Here is a 21,787-nt window from a genome sequence, read left to right on the forward strand (position 1 = left end):
GAGAAACCTTGGAGAGGACTGCATATGTGGGTAACCCCCCCCCCCCCCCCCCCCCCCCTAGGGGAGACTGAAAGCATTACATCATAGGACCATCAGAGGAGGAGTCTGTAACGTTTTCAGTCATTTATTTAGATTCATGAGAGACATCAACATGTGTGAGGATAAATGCACACACACCATTTGGACTCCCTTTCTTCCCTGTTATGTTGCCATTACATAATCACATCCAGTGGAATGTATATAGACAGTTGCATATGCGTGTTGGTTCCTACAGCCAACACAAATCTCAGTAAAAAAAAGCCTTCAGATTTGCTGCTCCATGGTCATGGAATGAATTACAAAAGGATCTGCGGTTACCTGAACTGATCACTTTGGGGGAATGCCAGGCCATTTTAAAGGATTCTTTTTGGCAATGTACTTGTTTTTAACTTCTTTTATTGAAACATTTTATTTTTTTGTACCTACTTTGTGTTGTTTATGCTTATTTTGTTAGTAATTTGTACTTTTAAAGGGGAACATTATCAGCAGACCTATGTAAGCGTCAATATATACCTTGATGTTGCAGAAAAAAGACCATATATTTTTTTAACCGATTTTCGAACTCTAAATGGGTGAATTTTGGCGAATTAAATATTCGCTCTCGGAGCAATGACGTCACAACGTGACGTCGCATCGGGAAGCAATCCGCAATTTTCTCAAACACCGGGTCAGAACAGCTCTGTTATTTTCCGTTTTTTTCGACTGTTTTCCGTACCTTGGAGACATCATGCCTCGTCGGTGTGTTGTCGGAGGGTGTAACAACACCAACAGGGACGGATTCAAGTTGCACCAGTGGCCCAAAGATGCCAAAGTGGCAAGAAATTGGACGTTTGTTCCGCACACTTTACCGACGAAAGCTATGCTACGACAGAGATGGCAAGAATGTGTGGATATCCTGCGACACTCAAAGCAGATGCATTTCCAACCATAAAGTCAAAGAAATCTGCCGCCAGACCCCCATTGAATCTGCCGGAGTGTGTGAGCAATTCAGGGACAAAGGACCTCGCTAGCACGGCAAGCAATGGCGGCAGTTTGTTCCCGCAGACGAGCGATCTAAACCCCCTGGATGTCTTGGCTCACACCGTCCCTTATGCCACCGAAGATGATCAAGAGAAGAATATCGACCCTAGCTTCCCTGGCCTGCTGACATGAGGGTATGTCTACAGAATATATTAATTGATGAAAATTGGGCTGTCTGCACTCTCAAAGTGCATGTTGTTGCCAAATGTATTTCATATGCTGTAAACCTAGTTCATAGTTGTTAGTTTCCTTTAATGCCAAACAAACACATACCAATCGTTGGTTAGAAGGCGATCGCCGAATTCGTATGCTACGACAGAGATGGCAAGAATGTGTGGATATCCTGCGACACTCAAAGCAGATGCATTTCCAACGATGAAGTCAAAGAAATCTGCCGCCAGACCCCCATTGAATCTGCCGGAGTGTGTGAGCAATTCAGGGACCTGGGTAGCACGGCAAGCAATGGCGGCAGTTTGTTCCTGCAGACGAGCGAGCTATCGACCCGAGCTTCCCTGGCCTGCTGACATCAACTCCAAAACTGGACAGATCAGCTTTCAGGAAAATAGTGCGGATGAGGGTATGTCTACAGAATATATTAATTGATGAAAATTGGGCTGTCTGCACTCTCAAAGTGCATGTTGTTGCCAAATGTATTTCATATGCTGTAAACCTAGTTCATAGTTGTTAGTTTCCTTTAATGCCAAACAAACACATACCAATCGTTGGTTAGAAGGCGATCGCCGAATTCGTCCTCGCTTTCTCCCGTGTCGCTGGCTGTCGTGTCGTTTTCGTCGGTTTCGCTTGCATACGGTTCAAACCGATATGGCTCAATAGCTTCAGTTTCTTCTTCAATTTGGTTTTCGCTACCTGCCTCCACACTACAACCATCCGTTTCAATACATGCGTAATCTGTTGAATCGCTTAAGCCGCTGAAATCCGAGTCTGAATCCGAGCTAATGTCGCTATCGCTTGCTGTTCTTTCCGCCATGTTTGTTTGTGTTGGCATCACTATGTGACGTCACAGGAAAATTTACGGGTGGTTAAAATCAGGCACTTTGAAGCTTTTTTTTAGGGATATTGCATGATTGGTAAAATTTTGAAAAAAACTTTGAAAAATATAATAAGCCACTGGGAACTGATTTTTAATGGTTTTAACCCTTCTGAAATTGTGATAATGTTCCCCTTTAACTATAGTGTGTGACTGCTTCTGTTTTTGTTCTGTTTATTTATGAAACCTGTTTTTGCTGCTCTCTTGGCCAGGTCATTCTCACAAGAGATTTTAATCTCAATGAGTTTTTTTTACCTGGTTAGGAGGAAAGCAAAATGAAAATGCTGTAAATACTTAATATGACTGATGGTTCTGGTGTTCACATAAACATATGACCCGCAGGCCGATGAATGAAAGCAAATGCGGCAAGTGTAAATGATGTGGTCACACTCACACTTTAATACCAACACAATACAACAGCTCAGGGTGACGTAATACGCAGCTCTCCACATTTTCTATCTTTAGAAGCCTGAGTCAGTAAATATTTTTATCCATTTAGAAAATATCTAACCTGTATCTGTCATTTGTGGAAGCAAAACATTGCATCATTCAATGCAAATTCAGAACCACCCGAGATGAGATCTGTTTTTGGTGACAAGTTTATACGTCTAGTCCAGTGGTTCTTAACCTTGTTGGAGGTACCGAACCCCACCAGTTTCATATGCACATTCACCCAACACTTCTTTAGTGAAAAATAAAATGTTTTTTTTTTTTCAAATTCAAGACAAAGTTATGTTTTTGGTAACACAAACATATTCTAAATAACAAAGACTTAATTTAGAGTTATTTGGTTTGGGTTCGGGTCAGGGTTAGAGGGTTAGGGTTATAATAAGGCCATGCCGAATAAGGCATTAATAAGTACTTAATAATGACTAGTTAAGAGCCAATATGTTACTAATTTGCATGTTAATAAGCAACTAATTAATGGTGAATATGTTCCCCATACTAAAGTGCAGTGACGTGCGGTGAGGTTGATGGCTGGTGAGGCACTGACTTCATCACAGTCAGATTTACAAACATATGAACCCTAAAGAGTATCTTATTCACCATTTGATTGGCAGCAGTTAACGGGTTATGTTTAAAAGCTCATACCAGCATTCTTCCCTGCTTGGCACTCAGCATCAAGGGTTGGAATTGGGGGTTAAATCACCAAAAATGATTCCCGGGCGCGGCGCCGCTGCTGCCCACTGCTCCCCTCACCTCCCAGGGGGTGATCAAGGGGATGGGTCAAATGCAGAGGACAAATTTCATTACACCTAGTGTGTGTGTGACAATCATTGCTACTTTAACTTAACTTTAACTTTACACATACAAACTGTAGCACACAAAAAAGCACATTTAATAAAAAAAAACGTTATTATGGTCTTACCTTCACTTATAAATGCGCCGCTGTTGTGCTGGATTAATGCAATCCCTGACGAGAGTGTTATATCAACTAAAGCCCTCACTTCAACTTTCCACGTGCAAGATTGAATCTATTTAAAAAAGTGTAACCGAGGGTTTATAAATGTGGCCTATACTGTATGAAACTACAAAATAACAAACACGGAGGCTCCAGTTTACACGAGGACCACTTTATTTACCTTCTTTCAAAAACTTCCGCTCCACTCCAACGTGTCGTCACTTCCGCTCTTAGCGCCTTCAAAATAAGAGCTCAAGGCATAACTGTATAACAGCGCATAACAGGAACTTAACATCACAAAGGGGAAAGCCCATAAAAATAGGTTACAAAAGTTATTTAATAAGAAGCCAAAAAGTGCAAAAACAATAATGTTTGTGTTGGAGGAGTTGTGAATTAGGTACACCTGCAGTCTGCAGGTGTACCTAATGTTGTGGCCCTGCAGTCATTCACAACTCCTCCAACACCAACATTATTGTTTTTGCACTTTTTGGCTTCTTATGAAATAACTTTTTTAAATAGATTCAATCTTGCACGTGGAAAGTTTAAGTGTGGGCTTTAGTTGATGTAACACTCCCGTCAGGGGTTGCCGTGCATTCTACGGCGGGGGTGCAGGAGGCGAGCCTCAGCCAGTGCATCTTTTGCAGCCGTTTTATGATCGCTCAAGCACAAGAAATACGTTACACACATACAGTTGTTGACAAAATACACTGTACATTATATACCTCAGCTAACTAAACTATGGAAATGTATAATATAATTCATATAGCAATACGAGTCCGAGTCCGCAATCCATGTTGAGGCACTGAGTGACGTGCCTCAACTGGCTGCTGTTCACCGCACCGTCTCTTCTCAGTATTTGAACGGCAAATGTGAAAATTCAGCGATTTTAAATAAAAAATAATCTAAAACGGGTGAAGTTAAATGGAAAATAACTTTATAGTATAATCACTGGATACATTTAACAATTTAATTAAAAAAAAATATTTTTAAATTTTTTTTCTTTCCATGATGGCAAGTGAGGCGCCGCCTCACCTGCCTCTAGTGACTGCACGTCACTGCTAAAGTGTTACCATGTTTTTTTTACTGGTGCACAAAATGAAGCGTGCATGAACATCATCTTGTTCAATCAACAAAACCAACACGGTGCATAAACTCACAACAAATTACACACCTACAAATCAGTCAAATGTTGCCGTATCCGTAATACGCAGATAGGGAGAAATTTGTATTTACACGATGAGTCGGGTGTGTTTTGACCTCCGCCGAAACCCTGAGGTCGACTCACCGAACCCCTAAGGTTCCATCGAACCCAGGTTAAGAACCACTGGTCTAGTTAGTATTTTAGTTGTATCATATTCCTCTGGTGCCACATAGTTTAATAGACAAGTTAACACATTACAAATACATTTAAATACATACTGTATAACATGTAGTACATGATCATTTTACACCCTAAAAAATCTAATCTAATCAATTCCATTACAAATGTTTTAGTTGTACATGCAAACCAGAAGGTGGCACCAAAGGTCTCTTCCCAAGCCAGTTAGAGGTTGTCTTCTTGTCACAGCCCCACACACACACACACACATACACACACACCAGAAATGAAAACAGTGTCTCAAAGGTTATCAAATACCAAAGGAGAAATTATGGTCCGCATTTTAAGATAATAGTGGTCAACAAAGCAGAGAAATTATATTTTTGATTTTAATCTACTAGTTATTTTACTGATATTGGAACGGCTCTTGGAAAAGAGGGATCATCTTTTATATTTAGGGTTGTCTTATTTGGGTCAATGTGGCCTTTTTTTTAATTCGTTTTTTTTACTATTCTACTATTATCACCATTTGTATTACTTTGGTTTGTATTGAACCAAAGCAGCACTTTACTGACAAGTGTTTTTAATATTGTGGTTTACTCTTTAATGTACGGCAGGGGTCACCAACGCGGTGCCCGCGGACACCAGGTCGCCCGTAAGGACCAAATGAGTCGCCTGCTGGCCTGTTCTAAAAATAAAGTTAAAGTACCAATGATTGTCTCACACACACACACACACACACACACACACACACACACACACAGTAGGTGTGGTGAAATTTGTCCTCTGCATTTGCACTTACCAGTGAGCTGCCTCTATTTTTTTTAAATTGTATTTATTTACTAGCAAGCTGGTCTCGCTTTGCTCGACATTTTTAATTCTAAGAGAGACAAAAATTAAATAGAATTAGAAAATCCAAGAAAATATTTTAAAGACTTGGTCTTCACTTGTTTAAATAAATTCATTTATTTTCTTATAACTTTCAGAAAGACAATTTTAGAGAAAAAATACAACCTTCAGAATTATTTTAGGATTTTTAAACACATATACCTTTTTACCTTTTAAATTCCTTCCTCTTCTTTCCTGACAATTGAAATCAATGTTCAAGTAAATGTATTTTTTTTTATTCTAAAGAATAATAAATCCATTTTAATTTAATTCTTCATTTTAGCTTCTGTTTTTTCGACGAAGAATATTTGTGAAATATTTCTTCAAACTTATTGAGATTAAAATTCAAAAGAAATATTCTGGCAAATCTAGAAAATCTGTAGAATCAAATTTAAGTCTTATTTCAAAGTCTTTTGAATTTATTTCAAAATTTTTGTTCTGGAAAATCTAGAAGATATAATGATTTGTCTTTGTTAGAAATATAGCTTGGTCCAATTTGTTATATATTCTAACAAAGTGCAGATTGGATTTTAACCTATTTAAAACATGTCATCAAAATTCTAAAATGAATCTTAATCAGGAAAAATTACTAATGATGTTCCATAAATTCTTTTTTTAATTTTTTCAAAAAGATTCGAATGAGCTAGTTTTTCTCTTCTTTTTTTTCAGTTGAATTTAGAATTTTAAAGAGTCGAAATTGAAGATAAACTATGTTTCAAAATTCGTGTTTTCTCCTCTTTTAAACCGTTCAATTAAGTGTTTTTTCATCATTTATTCTCTACAAAATTTGAAAAATGTGCACTTAGAGAAAATATAAAAATAAAGTGTTGCATATTGAGATTTATCTGTTTCTATATATATTTATTGTGAGAAATCATTAAGAGGATCAGTGTTTCCACAAAGATAAATATCATTAATTATTAATAATAACATAGAGTTAAAGGTAAATTGAGCAAATTGGCTATTTCTGGCAATTTATTTTAGTGTGTATCAAACTGGTAGCCCTTCGCATTAATCGGTACCCAAGAAGTAGCTCTTGGTTTCAAAAAGGTTGGTGACCGGGATAAAAACAACAATTAAACCTGTAGACATCGTCATCAAAATTTGTCATTAAAAACATATTTTCCTTCTATTGCATCAAACTAGACAGTGCAGGTGTACCTAATTTTGTGGCCAGTGAATGTATTTTACGCTCTACTCTGAAAGTGTGTCCTCTCCTGAGCTGTTGCCACCCTGACTAATTTGTTCTGAGTGCTCTGGGGTTCAAAAGTTCTTTCCTCCTCTTAAATCCAACATGGTGATCATTGTGACTCCCGTCTCGTTGCAGAATGAGAAGATGGCCAACGAGGCTCCGCCCAACATCTCCATGGCTCTGTTGAACCCCCAAATGTCTTCCTCGTCTGCAGACAGCAAAAACTCTACCACACAGCAACTGTCCATCAGTGTGTGAGTGCATGATTAAAGGTTACATTGAAAATACACCTAAAATACATCATAAAAAACAGGCAAATATTAGTTATTTTTTTGTAACTGTCATAACTAGGTTTTGTGTAGCCCTAAACATGATTTTGTTTGTACTCCTTTTATTGTTTTTAATCTTTTTTTTATTATTATGAAGGGCCCCCACCCCACATACATACACTATGTATGTTTACTTGTAATAAACACGGAATAATCGACTTAATCTTGGTTTAAATTAACTTTTTAAAACACCTTAATGAGAATTTTGCATACAGCTTTTAATGGCTCCAATATGTTGTATGGAAAACAACTTTAATAAGGTTTTTGACCTTTAAAGATGGGATTAATATATCTAGAATATGTGATTGTAAACAAGTTTCTTTATGCGTGTACTGCCATCGATCGATCGGATACAGCCTTTTACGCGTACGTGCCAGTTTTCCTAAGGTGATAACCTTGAAGTACAGTATATGATGCACTCCGTGATCAGAAAACCACAATATTTACATGTTTACTTGTCCAGGGTGCACCGCGCCTTCCGCCCGAATGCAGCTGAGATAGGCTCCAGCACCCCCCGCGACCCCGAACGGGACAAGCGGTAGAAAATGGATGGATGGATGTCTTAGTTTCATCAATAATGTATTTCATCAAGCACTAAAATCAGTGGCATCATTAGGCCTTATCCTTAAACCCTCCCTAAATTATTTGTTTTGTTTTCAAAGTTCTGTTTTTTGGCTTGCTTGTTGTTACCAAATAGTGCAAACCAATGTAATGTAAAATAGACAGAATGTAGTACAAGCTGTCATTATCCACCTAAATATAACTGACTATGTCAAGTTTCTCTTTACTTCATAGTGTAAATGGAAGATAAGCTGATTCATGTAGATTTGGATGATAATAATCATAATACATCATTATTATACTATTTATTATAATTATTATTAGTGCACATACTAGTGTTAAAGCCTCCCCTGTCTTTAAAAACGAGTGAAGTACATGTTTCAAACTTTAATGAAGGGTCCTTGAATGCACCACAATTGTGCTACGAGATACAAAAGTGAAACTTAAACATTTTGTGCAACGCTGCCAAAAAAATAGATTTATCATATTTTTACCTTTTATTTTATCACTTCATCCTGGTTCCCAAATGTTGGTTGCTGTGTGTGAATGCAAAATTGTGAGCTTTGATGACTTTATGACATCTGTGCTAACAGTGCGCAGCATCGAAAACTTACAAGGCTACCAGGAGAAATTAACAATTTTGCATTTTTGGACTGTGCAACATGACCTACACATTCAAACTACTTTATTGTTGAGCTTAGACAGCAAATTTGATTTGATTCTAACTTTTATAACATCAACTTTTATAACGGACGGATTTAAAGAAAAAAAAAATCAAATCTTTACAAAAGCCCAGGCCATTATCATATCCCGCGCCCAGTGGCATACCTGCCAACTACTCCGGTTTTCCCGTAATTAGTACGGTTTTCATCAACCTATTCCGGGTTACGGTTGCAGTGATAAAAAATACGGTTTTTCATTAATTAAAAAAAATAATTTTTTTTTAAGTTTTATTCACGAAATCGCGTAACAACAATGACAATCGACACTGCTTCCAGTAACTTCCTATCGAGCCATTCCGAATGCCATGCGCGAGGCTATTTATAGCACCGCTGCCAAGCACGAGGCACCAGTTGCCATTGTTTCCAAACGAGCGAACGATCATGGAATCAGCCGGAGAAAAATCGCAAACGAGTCTTAAACCGAAAAGAAAACTGCAGTCATTCCGTGAAGAATATTCAAAAGCCTATCCGGGAATAATTATCCGTTCCAAAAAGGGTGAAAACTACGCGAATTGCACCTTGTGCAGACAAGATTTTTCGATCGGACACGGAGGAATTAGCGATGTAAAAGACCACGTTGGGACAAAAAAACACAAGTCTAATGCCGTTGCTAAATTTGGATTTTAGCCACAAAAAGGTAATGACACCAATGTTATCTATTGGAATTGTTTAGTACTGTTATACTGTTAAAAGTGTTTATACTATTTATGCTTTCAAGTCCAAGTTGAAGAAATCTTGTTAAATGTTGACAGCATAACTACCAAAATACAGAAGTATGTCCTTAATATTTTTGCAGTGCTATTTCTGTTGAAAAGTTCAAATGATTACATTAGAGATGTGATGTGCCACTTTTCAAGTGTCTGATGGCTTCAATTAATTTTCATAAATTTTTCATATTTTGAATTCTTTTGAAAGGCTTACAAAAAAACTACATTTGAATTGTAATTCCATGCTATTGACAGGACTATTAATTTTAATGAAGTTAGCTTACCATGTTTACAGTATGATAATTGTGATAGAAATGTGAATTTTAGGCACAGAATATTTTTTACAATTGAACAAGGCAGTAGATTATACAAGCTTGGACAGAAAGTTAATAATGACACCAATTTTTTTTTTTAATGGAATTGTTTAGTACTGTTTTACCATTTGTTTACTGTAAAAAGTGTTTATACTTTCAATTAACAAATTGAAGTCTTGTGAAAGGTTGACAGGATAACTGGCATTAACTGTCAAAATAATTTCAAACTATTGAAGTTAGCTTACAGAATAAACATGTCAATCAACCCATATGATTTTTGCTGTAATATTTTTGTTTTGAAAAGTCACTGTGACTGATAGAAAAGTGATGGTTTTAGCAACATTTTAACCTGTCTGAATGCTAATAATCATTTTGCGTCGGCCTGAACCCCCCACCAGGACTTTGTCCTGGACCTACCGGGGCCTGCGGCCCCTGGACCCTGGGTACTAGGTTTTTCTGATTTCAAAAGTTGGCAGGTATGCAGTGGTTGTGGCCTTAAACAACCGAATAGTGTAAACAAGTGTAAACGTAACGGGAAACTGCACTGTTTTTTGGTATGTTGCCTATCGTCCACAATTATTTTTGAAAGACATGACAATGAATGGATTTTATTTTTTATGCATTCTTAATATTAAATAAAAAGTCCACTTACAGCGGAGCCAATGGAATCTCCACTATTTCGCCCATGAAATCCAATAAATAATCATTAAATTAAAAAAACACCAACAATACTCCATTTACATTTTGTGACTTGATTATTAACCAGGTATTAATGATATTATTATAAGCGCTAAAGCGGACAAAATATTTATAGTGGCTCCGTGATCACTCCCATGTGTGCCCACCCATCATTGAGTGGTCTGCTGCTTCCTGACTTCCTTGCTCCCTAAAAGTTTTATTCTACATCAGAAATCATGCATCTCACTTGGACATGAGACATCTGAGTAGGTACTCCAACAAGTTGGTACACTTTGACAGCCATTTAGGACCCGGAAATGGCCGGAACGACACAAAAAGAGGCGTGATCCCCTCCGCACCTCACCTCGTTTCTTCATGAGGATTATGAGACATTCTTCACCTAAATGGGAATATATCAACATCCTAGCAGTCGGCATCATAATGACAGCAGACCTTGTACAGTAAGTGATGTTTTATTATGTTGGCTCTCATGAAGTCTGCAGCAAACATCAGTGTTTCCCACACATTCATTTATTTGTGGCGGCCCGCCACGAAAGAATTACGTCCGCCACAAATGGATTTTTCGGCTTTTGACTCGCCCGACCGCTCATAAAAGCAATGGGACTGTCTGTGAATGTTGCTTGTAGTTACAACTCCGGTGCAGTAGGTGGCGGTAGCCTACTATGCATTGTAACTCCGCCAATAGCACTTAATTCACCTGGTGGGCCAGAAGAAGAAGAAGAGGGACGGACGGACGGACGGGATCAAAATACGAGGATAATATAGGTAGATAGGTTATAGCTGCATCGCTCGCGGCTCGTCATATATTTAACGTTAATCCGCGATTTCACCGAGCGTTTCACTGACGGTGAGCAGCCTGACGCTGCTTCATGCACGTAGTAACAGTCATGTGTTTTCATACCGACGAGCTAACGTGTCCAGGTTATAACCCTGTTGTCAATAAACACACATGGACTGAAGCTAAATTGTCCACTGTCCACTGCAGCATGTGAATGCAATGAAAAGAATAAAATCTGAGCCAACCAGCTGTTAAAATGTTGTCCAGGTTAATGTTTTGGCCATTAAAGGCCCTTCATTTCAAGATTTCAACTGTGATCGGGCTTTAAACAGGTGGCTGACCTGTTCAGATGGGTGTAACTGCTACTGGTCAAATAATGTGAAATAGCATTTAATTTTACATGTATACAATGCCATTTAAATTTAATTATAGATAATAATAATAATAATAAATACTGTGTAGTGTTGTAAATAGTCAACGGGAAGAATTTTAGTAAGATATAAGCCATGAGCACTACACAGCCAGAAAAAAACCTAGGCAGGACAAGTAAAAATATTGGGGCAAGTAGATTTGAGAAGTCGGGCAAGTAGAAAAAAAGCTTAACGTTGAACCCTGCATGTGTTGAGCTGCTGCCGCTTAAGGTTAGACGGCACTGTACATAGAGCGGTTCTGCTCGTTAGTAATAAATTCTAATGTTGGATGTTCACTCCTTCACACAGATGAGTATAGAAAAATATTTTCAACGGCCGAAAAGGGCTCAACTTGGAGAGGAGGTAGGCCTACAGTCCGGACCACAGGTGCGACCTGTTCAGCAGCAGCAGGAGGAGGAGGAGGAGGTTGACTGACTGTGGCAGGACACCTCTGCCTCTGTTTCACTTCATGTTGCTGGTAAATAATATGGTTGTAGTAGTAGGCTAAAGTTAAATTATTTAGTATTCACTAATTAAAGGGGCAGAGCTTTAAGAGACATTTTAGCTTTTATATTTTATAAGATATATTTTTTGTAAGAACCACAATTAATAAATATATTTCAGTGAATCACTAATTGTTCAAATCTGTATATAAATATGTACATAAAATGTTGTAATTATATTCCAACTCCGCGTTCTTCTTTGTCATCGCCGCTGCCGCTGCCGCCGCCACCCCCCGACCACACCACCACAAATAGATGCCTGTCTTGTGGGAAACACTGAACACTGCGTTTTTTAAATTAATGCACCGCCTATGCTTAAATATCAAAATGAGTAAATATTAAATGTTACAAATGTGTCGGTTACTGCATTACATACAGTATGTACTTACATCTTGTATGTAAAACTTTAATGGAGATGTTTGGTTGTTTTTTTAAGGGCTTTGTAGACGGAATTGCACGGCACCATTGTAAGCAGAATTTTGATTGCATGTATTTAATATTTAGAATGCAAAAAATATATATAACATCCATCGTCATGTCTTTCATAATGATTATGAACCATAGGCAAAATTCCAATAAAGTGCAGTTCCCCTTTAAGCTAAGCATTATTAATATTAAACAGTAAAGACAATCAAGCACAGAATGATAAAGAAACAGGTTGTTTTTTTATTGCAGATGTGCCTTATGAATATAGATGTACAAATGTAGAAAAAAGTTAATCACTGTGAAACAAAAACCCAACAAAGGAACTTCTCTTTTTTAAGAATTTTGCCTATCATTCACAATACTAAAACAAAAACACATATTTTTCTTTTGTTATGAATACTAGTAAATATGCTGGCAGAAGTCCGCTTACAATGGATTCAGTCAGTCGCTCTTTACGCCTATAAAGCGCTTAAAAAAACATCCAAATACCTCTATCAACGTTTTATATACATGCTGTAAGTATATCATGTAGAAACAGACACATTCTTAACATGTGATATTTACGTATTTTGGTCATTTTAAGCATACGGCAGTGAGTTAATTTCATACATGCATCAACGTTGGCGTTTTCCCTTAACAACATTACTTCTCACGGCAGACTCCATGAGATCCAACAGGCATAATAAAACATCACTTACTGTACAATGTCTGCTTTCACTGGTATGCCTACTAATGGGTTGTTCATATCTTCCCATTTAGATGAAGAATTAATCATCTTTTTCACCATTTCCGTGTCCAAGTTGGCTGTCAAAGTGTGCCAACTTCTCTGTTTATGTCCACATCCTTTTACTATCAAGGTGAGAGACAAGATTTATAATCTAGAATTAACTTTCAGAAGCAAGAGAGCAGCTCCCTAGCTCATGATGTCAATACAGCACCATTAGGAAGTTACCTCCATCTGATCAATGTGCCGCTAGGTCCTAATGTTAGCCTTTATAATAACAATATTGCTAATACTTACCGTATCTTTCGGACTATAAGTCGCAGTTTTTTTCATAGTTTGGCCGGGGGTGCGACTTATACTCAGGAGCGACTTATGTGTGAAATGATGAACACATTATAATATTATTGATCTCATTCACGTAAGAGACTAGACGTATAAGATTTCATGGGATTTAGCGATTAGGAGTGACAGATTGTTTGGTAAACGTATAGCATGTTCTATATGCAGGCATGTGATTTTTCCGTCTTAAATCGGAATTCCGTCCTTTTTAATCTCGGGGGGAAAAAAATAATTATCTCCCGTTTTTCCGGGTTTTTTTCCAACCCTAAATCAAGATTCGAGACGTAGTTTATATTACGCCGTAGTTGATTGGTCGATATGTTCCTTGTGACCAATCAGGACATCTGTTATGAATGATGACGTTAATAACGTCATCATTCATAATGGTTATTACCGCCATTTTCCATATGTAAACCATGTCGGTTCTCGAGAGAAAGGACGCTTTACGAGTAAAAGAAATTGATAAACATGTCAAAAATACGTTTCGATGGGACTGGATGGAAAGGGAAATCACTGATACTGTTGGGCAGAAGGAAGTTACGACTTTGTTCGGTGATTTTATTCGGAAACTCGATCGTCCCGGAAAGGTTTTGTGCACGTGGTGTCATGATAATATTGACTATGGATCACGAGGTATCAAGGCTTTGGAAGTACATGCGAAACGCCAAAAACATATGAAACAACTTGAAGCAAGGTATGTTCTATTAATGATGTTTTCATGTCTTTAAACACTAAAATATTTTCTTCAAATGGTGCTGTCTTTGTTCATTTTAGCATGTTAAATTGGTGAAAAACCAGGACCTGGCTGGGGGCCTTCGTCCCCCAGACCCCCGGAAATGTTTTCAGTCTTTTTCATTGTGGTCAAATCACATGCCTGTATATGTTATAGTTATTTGAATGACTCTTACCATAATATGTTACGTTAACATACCAGTTGGTTATTTATGCCTCATATAACGTACACTTATTCAGCCTGTTGTTCACTATTCTTGATTTATTTTAAATTGCCTTTCAAATGTCTATTCTTGCTGTTGGCTTTTATCAAATACATTTCCCCCAAAAAATGCGACTTATACAGTGGGGCAAAAAAGTATTTAGTCAGCCACCGATTGTGCAAGTTCTCCCACTTAAAATGATGACAGAGGTCTGTCATTTCCATCATAGGTACACTTCAACTGTGAGGGACAGAATGTGGAAAAAAATCCAGGAATTCCCATTGTAGGAATTTTACAGAATTTATTTGTAAATTATGGTGGAAAATAAGTATTTGGTCACTTCAAACAAGGAAGATCTCTGGCTCTCACAGACCTGTAACTTCTTCTTTAAGAAGCTCTTCTGTCCTCCACTCGTTACCTGTATTGATTAATAAACCTGTTTGAACTCGTTATCTGTATAAGACACTTGTCCACAGCCTCAAACAGTCAGACTCCAAACTCCACTATGGCCAAGACCAAAGAGCTGTCGAAGGACACCAGCAAAATAATTGTAGACCTGCACCAGACTGTGAAGAGTGAATCTACAATAGGCAAGCAGCTTGGTGTGAAAAAATCAACCGTGGGAGCAATTATCAGAAAATGGAAGACATACAAGACCACTGATAATCTCCCTCGATCTGGGGCTCCACGCAAGATCTCATCCCGTGGGGTCAAAATGATCATGAGAACGGTGAGCAAAAATCCCAGAACCACACGGGGGGACCTGGTGAATGACCTGCAGAGAGCTGGGACCAAAGTAACAAAGGTTACCATCAGTAACACACTACGCCGACAGGGAATCCAATCCTGCAGTGCCAGACGTGTCCCCCTGCTTAAGCCAGTGCATGTCCAGGCCCGTCTGAAGTTTGCCAGAGAGCACATGGATGATACAGCAGAGGATTGGGAGAATGTCATGTGGTCAGATGAAACCAAAATAGAACTTTTCGGTATAAACTCAACTCGTCGTGTTTGGAGGAAGAAGAATACTGAGTTGCATCCCAAGAACACCATACCTACTGTGAAGTATGGGGGTGGAAACATCATGCTTTGGGGCTGTTTTTCTGCTAAGGGGACAGGCCGACTGATCCGTGTTAAGGAAAGGATGAATGGGGCCATGTATCGTGAGATTTTGAGCCAAAACCTCCTTCCATCAGTGAGAGCTTTGAAGATGAAACGTGGCTGGGTCTTCCAGCATGACAATGATCCCAAACACACCGCCCGGGCAACGAAGGAGTGGCTCCGTAAGAAGCATTTGAAAGTCCTGGAGTGGCCTAGACAGTCTCCAGACCTCAACCCCATAGAAAAATCTGTGGAGGGAGTTGAAAGTCCGTGTTGCTCGACGACAGCCCCAAAACATCACTGCTCTCGAGAAGATCTGCATGGAGGAATGGGCCAAAATACCAGCTACTGTGTGTGCAAACCTGGTAAAGACCTATAGTAATCGTTTGACCTCTGTTATTGCCAACAAAGGTTATATTACAAAGTATTGAGTTGAATTTTTGTTCTTGACCAGAGATCTTCCTTGTTTGAAGTGACCAAATACTTATTTTCCACCATAATTTACAAATAAATTCTTTAAAATTCCTACAATGTGAATTCCTGGATTTTTTCTCTCACAGTTGAAGTGTACCTATGATGAAAATGACAGACCTCTGTCATCATTTTAAGTGGGAGAACTTGCACAATCGGTGGCTGACTAAATACTTTTTTGCCCCACTGTATAAGTCGCATTTTTGGGGGAAATGTATTTGATAAAAGCCAACACCAAGAATAGACATTTGAAAGGCAATTTAAAATAAATAAAGAATAGTGAACAACAGGCTGAATAAGTGTACGTTATATGAGGCATAAATAACCAACTGGTATGTTAACGTAACATATTATGGTAAGAGTCATTCAAATAACTATAACATATACAGGCATGTGATTTGACCACAATGAAAAAGACTGAAAAAATTTCCGAGGGTCTGGCTGGGGGCCTTCGTCCCCCAGCCAGGTCCTGGTTTTTCACCAATTTAATTTTTACAGACCTCTGTCATCATTTTAAGTGGGAGAACTTGCACAATTGGTGGCTGACTAAATACTTTTTTGCCCCACTGTATATGTTTTTTTTCCTTCTTTATTATGCATTTTCGGCCGGTGCGACTTATACTCCGGAGCGACTTATAGTCCGAAAAATACGGTAATTGAGATATTGTTGGTGGTTTTTCGATGTTTTTTTTGTGTTTTTTTATGGACGGAATAGACGCAAAGACATTAAGGGTCCCACTGGCTCCATTGTAATATTACTTTTATTTACGTTTATTTACGAAGTAGAATGCATTTTAAAAAAACGTGTTCTTGTCTCTCATAAGGATGGTGAATTATAGACAAAATTCCAAGAAAAGGGATGACAAAGAGGTTAGTTAGCATGTTTATTGTAAATGACATATATTACCAATGTATCATTGTTAACCGGTAAATTCCCTGATATAATGAAAATTGCAAAAGTCGTACCAATTTATAAGAATGGAGACGTACACCAGTTTACTAACTACAGACCAGTTTCATTACTTCCACAATTCTCCAAAATCTTGGAAAAATGATTCAATAGTCGATTACATTTATTTATTAACAAAAGTGGGACGCTTGTGGAGAACCAATATGGATTCCGAGCAAATATCTCAACATCAATAGCACTAACCAAAATAACAGAGGAAATGACCAATGCAATAGATGGTAAAGAATGTGCGGCCGCAGTATTCATGGACTTAACAAAAGCATTTGACACAATTAATCATGATATTTTAATACGAAAATTAGAACGATATGGCATCAGAGGTTTGGTATTGAATTGGGTAAGAAGTTATTTAACCAACAGGAGGAAGCAATATGTGAAGATGGGTGAAAATATGTCAACACGGCTAGATATATCCTGTGGTGTACCCCAGGGATCAATACTGGGACCAAGATTGTTCAATCTTTATATAAACGACATTTGTAAGGTTACGAAGGACTTAAAGTTGGTTTTATTTGCGGACTACACAACTGCTTTCTGTTCAGGAGAGAGCACACAGAAGATAATACAAATAATAACAGAAGAAATGAACAAATTAAAAAGATGGTTTGACAAAAACAGACTATCTTTGAATCTCAGTAAAACTAAAATAATGCTATTTGGTAACAGTAGAAAAGAGCATCATACACAAATACAAATAGACGGAGTAGACATAGAAAGGGTAAAAGAAACTAGATTTTTGGGAGTCTTAATAGATGATCAAATGAACTGGAAATCTCATATACAAAACATACAACATAAGGTGGCAAAAAACATTTCAATAATGAATAAAGCAAAATATGTCCTGGGCCAAAAATCACTACATATTCTAAAGTTAAAGTTAAAGTACCAATGATTGTCACACACACACTAGGTGTGGCGAGATTATTCTCTACATTTGACCCATCACCCTTGATCACCCCCTGGGAGGTGAGGGGAGCAGTGGGCAGCAGCGGTGGCCGCGCCCGGGAATCATTTTTGGTGATTTAACCCCCAATTCCAACCCTTGATGCTGAGTGCCAAGCAGGGAGGTAATGGGTCCTATTTTTATAGTCTTTGGTATGACTCGGCCGGGATTTGAACTCACAACCTACCGATCTCAGGGCGGACACTCTAACCACTAGGCCACTGAGTACTGAGGCCACTGCTCGCTAGTGTTACCATATCTGAGTTATTGTGCAGAAATATGGGGAAATAACTACAAATGTGCGCTACATTCGCTAACCGTGTTACAAAAAAGATCAGTTAGAATAATACATCATGTTGGATATAGAGAACATTTATTTATTAAGTCAGAAATATTCAAGTTTGGTGATTTGGTAAAATTGCAAACAGCTAAAATGATGTACAAAGCAAACTATAACCTGCTAGCAAAGAATGTACAACAATTCTTCTCAACTAAAGAGGAGAAATATAACCTTAGAGGAAAAAATAATTGAAAACATTTATATGCACGTACAACACTTAGAACTTTTAGCATATCAGTATGTGGAATTAAATGATGGAATGGATTAAGTAAGAAGGGGAACCGGAGGGTGTGTTCCAACTATCGTGGGATCACACTCCTCAGCCTTCCCGGTAAGGTCTATTCAGGTGTACTGGAGAGGAGGCTGAACTGTGGACCAGCTCTATACTCTCGGCAGGGTCCTTGAGGGTGCATGGGAGTTTGCCCAACCAGTCTACATGTGCTTTGTAGACTTGGAGAAGGCATTCGACCGTGTCCCTCGGGAAGTCCTGTGGGGAGTGCTCAGAGAGTATGGGGTATCGGACTGTCTTATTGTGGCAGTTCGCTCCCTGTATGATCAGTGTCAGAGCTTGGTCCGCATTGCCGGCAGTAAGTCGGACACGTTTCCAGTGAGGGTTGGACTCCGCCAAGGCTGCCCTTTGTCACCGATTCTGTTCATAACTTTTATGGACAGAATTTCTAGGCGCAGTCAGGGCGTTGAGGGGATCTGGTTTGGTGGCTGCAGGATTAGGTCACTGCTATTTGCAGATGATGTGGTCCTGATGGCTTCCTCCGGCCAAGATCTTCAGCTCTCACTGGATCGGTTCGCAGCCGAGTGTGAAGCGACTGGGATGAGAATCAGCACCTCCAAGTCCGAGTCCATGGTACTCTCCTGGAAAAGGGTGGAGTGCCATCTCCGGGTTGGGGAGGAGATCTTGCCCCAAGTGGAGGAGTTCAAGTACCTCGGAGTCTTGTTCACGAGTGAGGGAAGAGTGGATCGTGAGATCGACAGGCGGATCGGTGCGGCGTCTTCAGTAATGCGGACGCTTTATCGATCCGTTGTGGTGAAGAAGGAGCTGAGCCGGAAGGCAAAGCTCTCGATTTACCGGTCGATCTACGTTCCCATCCTCACCTATGGTCATGAGCTTTGGGTCATGACCGAAAGGACAAGATCACGGGTACAAGCGGCCGAAATGAGTTTCCTCCGCCGAGTGGCGGGGCTCTCCCTTAGAGATAGGGTGAGAAGCTCTGTCATCCGGGGGGAGCTCAAAGTAAAGCCGCTGCTCCTCCACATGGAGAGGAGCCAGATGAGGTGGTTCGGGCATCTGGTCAGGATGCCACCCGAACGCCTCCCTAGGGAGGTGTTTCGGGCACGTCCGACCGGTAGGAGGCCACGGGGAAGACCCAGGACACGCTGGGAAGACTATGTCTCCCGGCTGGCCTGGGAACGCCTCGGGATCCCCCGGGAGGAGCTGGACGAAGTGGCTGGGGAGAGGGAAGTCTGGGCTTCCCTGCTTAAGCTGCTGCCCCCGCGACCTGACCTCGGATAAGCGGAAGAAGATGGATGGATGGATTAAGTAAAGAAGTTAAAAATTGTACTGATATGATCCAGTTTAAGAGCTTGTTCAAAATAATAGTGCTTACACAGTACAGAAAAGAAGAATTATGAGAAATAATTTCAACCTTATTGGGCTTCACGGTGGCAGAGGGGTTAGTGCATCTGCCTCACAATACGAAGGTCCTGAGTAGTCTTGGGTTCAATCCCGGGCTCGGGATCTTTCTGTGTGGAGTTTGCATGTCCTCCCCGTGACTGCGTGGGTTCCCTCCGGGTACTCCGGCTTCCTCCCACCTCCAAAGACATGCACCTGGGGATAGGTTGATTGGCAACACTAAATTGGCCCTAGTGTGTGAATGTGAGTGTAAATGTTGTCTGTCTATCTGTGTTGGCCCTGCGATGAGGTGGCGACTTGTCCAGGGTGTACCCCGCCTTCCGCCCAATTGTAGCTGAGATAGGCTCCAGCGCCCCCCGCGACCCCAAAGGGAATAAGCAGTAGAAAATGGATGGATGGATGGATGAAAATAAGATATTCTTCATCTCAGTATGTTAACAATGACTGAATTAATTAATTAATTACATATTACAAAACTGTTGTATACTAATTCATAGATGTTATTTTATTATATAAAAAGGTCAGTAAATGATTCTATATATTTGTAAACGCTTTGAAGTGGGAAAGGGGTAGGATTAAATAAGCTTTGCTTCTTCCTACTCCTTTTCGGGCATGATGTAAAATGAAATGATATGAAACTGTGTGATGTATTATGATGTAAGTGTGTTCATGTTCCAAATAAACTCAAGAAAGAAAGAAAAAAAGAATGTGCCTGTAGTTTGCGCGCTTCTTTAAAAAACAAAAAACGACGTTTTTATTTAAAAATTGCCCTTGCATGACTAGTTGAGGGAAAAAGCCATTGATGCTCTGAACAGAGCTCCTGGGTGTTATGCTATCATGTGTGATGGTGGTTCAAACTATAAAATTGAAGCTATAATTTTTAGAAAGACATTTTTCATTTGAATTCACTCAGGACATGTTAACTCTGGTTCCACGGTAACATCTACTAACGAAAGGTTACCTCACCCTTCAGGTGTGCTGTGCTGTATTCTTACAAGCCACATCGCCCTGAGGAGCTGGAGCTGAGGAAAGGCGAGATGGTGGGAGTGTACGGGAAGTTCAAGGAAGGCTGGCTGCGTGGGTTGTCGCTCAGAACGGGCAAAGTGGGCGTCCTGCCCAGCAACTATATCACTCCTGTGCTCAGGTGAAAGGTTCCCATCCCTGACGGCCCAATGACGCATTGAATGCAAATGCAATGCAATGGTGTGGGCAGGAAGATGTTTTAATCATGCACTTATTCCCCTGTTCAATGTGTCAGTATTATGAAAGAATGTATTCCTACATCCTAACGTGCTTCATTGCCTCACCGCAGAACTTCAGCCAGACTCCTGGAGACCAAAGCGGCGAGCTCGTCCTCACAGCACAGCACGGCAGCGGGAAGGAAGCCCACAGCCGCCAGGAATCCTGTCCTTGCTGTTGATAGGGTGAACACTAATGGATCGCAATACTCGGCAGGACAGGTCGCACCTGTGCCGAACGGAGTGCAGCACGCAATGTCCTCCACAGGCGCTGGGAAATCATCTTTCTATGGAAGCTCGCAAGGTTGGGAGACAGTGAGGCGCTTCTTTAACCCACAAAGAGGTGAATGAACAGCAACATTTCTGGATGTTATAAAAAATATACAGTACAGGCCAAAAGTTTGGACACACCTTCTCATTCAATGCATTTTCTTTATTTTCATGACTATTTACAATGTAGATTGTCACTGAACGCATCAAAACTATAAATGAACACATGTGGAGTTATGTTCAAACCCCGTTTCCATATGAGTTGGGAAATTGTGTTAGATGTAAATATAAACGGAATACAATGATTTGCAACTCCTTTTGAACCAATATTCAATTGAATGCACTACAAAGACAACATATTTGATGTTCAAACTCATAAACTTTTTTTTTTTTTTGCAAATAATAATTAACTTAGAATTTCATGGCTGCAACACGTGCCAAAGTAGTTGGGAAAG

The 21,787-nt window shown here is 39.6% G+C and overlaps 1 protein-coding gene across 2 annotated transcripts in view; it reads left to right on the forward strand.

The window, feature by feature from the left end:
* sh3rf2 (SH3 domain containing ring finger 2) overlaps positions 1–21,787 on the forward strand; it is a 114,711-nt gene that overhangs the window by 86,051 nt on the left and 6,873 nt on the right. For both annotated transcript variants that reach the window (XM_061927931.2, XM_061927930.2), the window contains exons 6-8: positions 7,043–7,161; positions 20,798–20,968; positions 21,137–21,405. In XM_061927931.2, the coding sequence (XP_061783915.2) occupies positions 7,043–7,161; positions 20,798–20,968; positions 21,137–21,405 (559 nt within the window). The remainder of the gene's footprint in view (positions 1–7,042; positions 7,162–20,797; positions 20,969–21,136; positions 21,406–21,787) is intronic.

The sequence above is a fragment of the Nerophis lumbriciformis genome, linkage group LG35 (genome assembly GCF_033978685.3).
Source record: "Nerophis lumbriciformis linkage group LG35, RoL_Nlum_v2.1, whole genome shotgun sequence".
NCBI classification, from domain to species: domain Eukaryota; kingdom Metazoa; phylum Chordata; class Actinopteri; order Syngnathiformes; family Syngnathidae; genus Nerophis; species Nerophis lumbriciformis.